The 3,568-nt window shown below is 59.8% G+C and overlaps 1 protein-coding gene across 1 annotated transcript in view; it reads right to left on the minus strand.

The window, feature by feature from the left end:
• Positions 1 to 307: 307 nt before the first annotated feature.
• CCDC94 (coiled-coil domain containing 94) overlaps positions 308 to 3,568 on the minus strand; it is a 19,095-nt gene continuing 15,834 nt past the window's right edge. Inside the window, exons 7-8 of the mRNA XM_008049600.2 lie at positions 2,462 to 2,609; positions 308 to 780 (exon numbers count right to left, since the gene is read on the minus strand). Of these exons, the coding sequence (XP_008047791.1) occupies positions 668 to 780; positions 2,462 to 2,609 (261 nt within the window). The 3' untranslated portion in view covers positions 308 to 667. The remainder of the gene's footprint in view (positions 781 to 2,461; positions 2,610 to 3,568) is intronic.

A 3,568-nucleotide genomic window follows, 5' to 3' on the forward strand; every position in this document is an offset into this window, starting at 1 on the left:
CACCAACGATAGAACGTGCTTCAAAAGCCAAACCCAGGCTGGGCATAGCTATGCCCACCTGTAGTCCCAACTACTCAGGAGGCCGAGGCGGGAGGATCGCTTGAGGCCAGGAGGTCGAGTCCAGCCTGGGCAACACAGCAAGACCGTGTCTCTAAAACTAAAAAAAAGCAAGCAAGAAAAAAGCCCAGATCCTATGCCTGGCACAACTTGGAAATAACTATTATGAATATTTGTGGAATAACCAGAATCCGCTAACAGGCCCTGCCCTGGGCCCCTCCTTGGACACCCACAGAGAGACACACCCAGCTGGGTGGGTGGTTTCTTTTTATTGGTTGGAGCCCTCTGGGGGTGGCTGGGTTTACCCACATGCTCCAAATACAGCCCACATGTCCAGGACGGACCTGAAGTCACGCAGAGATGCCTAGGAGGTCACAGGCCTCGCAGTGCCAGGTTAGGGGGCCGGGGGCGGGTTCCCGAGGTGCTAGGGGCTGGTGAGGGCGAGAAGGAAGCACGTCCTGGGCCGATGCCCTCGCTGCCCCATGGGCCTGGTGGAGGCTGGTGCCTGTCCTCTGTGGTTGTGGTTGGTGCGGAGGTCTCCTGCCCCAGCCTCCACGTGGCTGATGCCAGCCTCGTGACCTTGAGACGGGGAGGGCCCGGGTGGGCTGGCTCAGTTGCTGCTGTTGCTGTCGTCGCTGTCCAGGTATGCACCCAGCTGGCTCAGGGAGGAGGCGGCCGGTGGCAGGGGTGCAGGGTTGGCCACCTTCCTGCTCTCGGGGGCGTCTGCGGGGAGAGGGAGGGTCAGGCCTGCCACCACCCTGTCCCTGTGCCGCTGAGACAGACCAGGAGTGCCAGGCCGCTTGTGCTTGTCCCCAGACCTGGAGGTGATGGCGTGCGAGGGGTCGGCCCCTCTGGAGGGCGCCTAGGGGGACCCATCGCGGAAAGACACCCGCACACCCCTTGACCCGGCACCTCCACTTCTGAAATCCGAGCCCTGGAACCCCCACCCAGGCAGCAAACGGGGCCGGCTCGAAGTCTAACATCAAAATCTGGACTGCAAGCCTGAGAGGGCTTCTTCTCCCACCTTGGGTGTGGGGTTTCTGGCACGTGTGCCTCTCTGACCCTCAGTCTCTTCGTCTGACAAGTGGGGCAGTCGGGGTACTGAGCCATTGGGCTCCCGTACACCGAAGGCTCTCGTGCGGGAGGACCTACCGCAAATGCCCGACACGGAGGAGCCCAAGGAGGAACCCCAAACCTGGGTGCTGACCCCGCCTGGGAGGTGGGTCCCATCAGCCACGTTCCACAGGACGGGAAACTGAGGCCCGGGGGGAGGGCAGGCCCTGGGCATGCCGCTGACAGGCAAGTGGAGGCTGTGGCTGGCAACAGGGTCTGGGTCCGGGTCTTAACCAGCTGGCAACGCCCACCCCAGCCCAGCCCTCCATCTCCCAGGGTTGGAGGGCGGGGGGCAGACGTTGTCGCCCCCAGAGAGTGTCAACTACATCACAACAGAGAGGACACAGCCTTGCGGAAGGGAAACCCAGCGTCCCTGGCGATGGGAGGTTGGGGCGGGGTTCTGCAGAATTTGATATTTACTTCAGACACACTTCTGTGGAATGTGGGTCTTAGAAGCAAGTGCTTGATCCTTCTGTAATTGAAAAAAAAAAAAGAAAAGAGGCCAGGTGCGGTGGCTCAGCCTGTCATGCCAGCACTTTGGGGAGGCCAAGGAGAGAATTGCCTGAGCCCACGGGTTCGCAACCAGCCTGAGCAACTTGGCGAGACCTCGTCTCTACCATAAATCAAACCATAAGCTGGGCGTGGTAGCGTGCGCCTGTGGGTCCGGCTACTTGGAAGGCTGAGACAGAAGCATCGCCGGAGCCCAGCAGGTCAACGCTGGGCTGGCCATGAGTGTGCCCCTGTACTCCAGCCTGGGCGACAGAGTGAGACTCCAACTCAAAAAAAAACCCAAGTCATTAAATTAAAAAAAAAAAAAAAAAAAGAGAAGAAGCCGGGGCAGTGGCTCAAACCTGTCATCCCAGCACTTTGGGAGGCTGAGGCGAGAGGATTACCTGAGCCCAGGGGTTCAAGACCAGCCAGGGCAACTTGCCAAGACCTCGTCTCTACAATAAATCAAAAAATAAGCCGGGCGTGGTGGCACACACCTGTAGTTCAAGCTACTTGCAAGGCTGAGGCGGAAAGATCGCTGGAGCCCAGCAGGTTAAGGCTGCAGTGAGCCACGATCGTGCCACCGCACTCCAGCCTGGGCGACAGAGTGGGACTCCAACTCAAAAAAAAAGAAAGAGAGGAAAGAAACAGCAAGCAAGCAACGAAGACCCGCTGTCTGGGGTCGCCCGTCACCCCCACTTTCCCACGGTGGCTGGAGAACAGCTCCAGGAGCACGACTGTCCCCTGGTGGCGCCTGGCGGCATGGCGCCCAGCTCGGGGACCCGGGGACCCAGGGACCCACCTGATGTTGGGGCCGGGCCCCGCGTGGGGCTGCCGTCCAGGTCGACCTTGGCCTTCTTCACCACGACCAGGCCGGACAGCGGGGGCTGGCCTCCCAGGCTGCCGACGCTCTGCTCCCAGACCTCCACCTTCCTCTTGGCCTTTGGGGCCTGTGGGGGACAGGGGCGCGTGGGGGGTCTGGCCGACCAATCTAGTCCCCTGCTGAACCAGCCAGAAGGGTCATCACCTGTCCCGCTCTCCCCGCTGTACTGGCCCAGTCCCTCCCTGCTCTAAACTCCTCTGTGGCTCCCCAGCACCCTGGGCTTGGTCCTCAGGGCCTCTGCCCCTCCGCTCTCCCTCGTGACCCACCCTAGCACTTAACAAGCCACACGAAGGCTTCTCACTCTCTTTCCTCATTCATTTGGCAAACTCCTACGCATCCTCAATACCCAGCTCAGACTCTCCTCCTCTGTGAAGCCTCTCCTCACGGCTCAAGGTTGCACGTCCATGCCCACGGTGCCCTCTGCAGCCTGTCTGCTGTGCCCCCGCTATGCTGCAAGCCCGTCACACACACTGCTGGATCTGCACTGCCCCAAACGATTCTGGGCACGTAGTAGGTGCTCAATCAGTGTGTCCGAGGAAACCAGGGAAAATGGAGGCTCACGGGAGAGGATATAAGGGGAGCCCGAAAGGGGTCAGCCCCTCCTCCAGCCCCAAAATCACACCCCAGGGGACTATTCTATCTGCTCTATGTTTATTTATTTGTTACTTTTTCTTCTGAGCTGGATCTGACTCTATCCCCCAGGCTGGAGTGTAGTGGCTCGATCATGGCTCACTGCAGCCTTCATCTCCTGGGCTCAGTCAATTCCCCTGCCTCAGCCTCCCAAGTAGGTGGTACTACAGGCGCGCACCACTATGCCCGGCTAATTTTGTAAGTGTGTGGAGATGAGGTCTTGCTATGTTGCCCAGGTTGGTCTGGAACTCCTGAGCTCAAGCGATCTTCCTGCCTCGGCCTCCCAAAGTGCTGGGATGTCAGGTGTGAGCCATGCTCCTGCCCTATTCTATATTTAAGTGGAGGCATTGGGAACCACTGAGCCTACGAGGCCCAGGTGGGAGCTCACTTGGCGGT

Source organism: Carlito syrichta, unplaced genomic scaffold (genome assembly GCF_000164805.1).
Source record: "Carlito syrichta isolate Samal-C Ts95f unplaced genomic scaffold, Tarsius_syrichta-2.0.1 Scaffold135825, whole genome shotgun sequence".
NCBI lineage: Eukaryota > Metazoa > Chordata > Mammalia > Primates > Tarsiidae > Carlito > Carlito syrichta.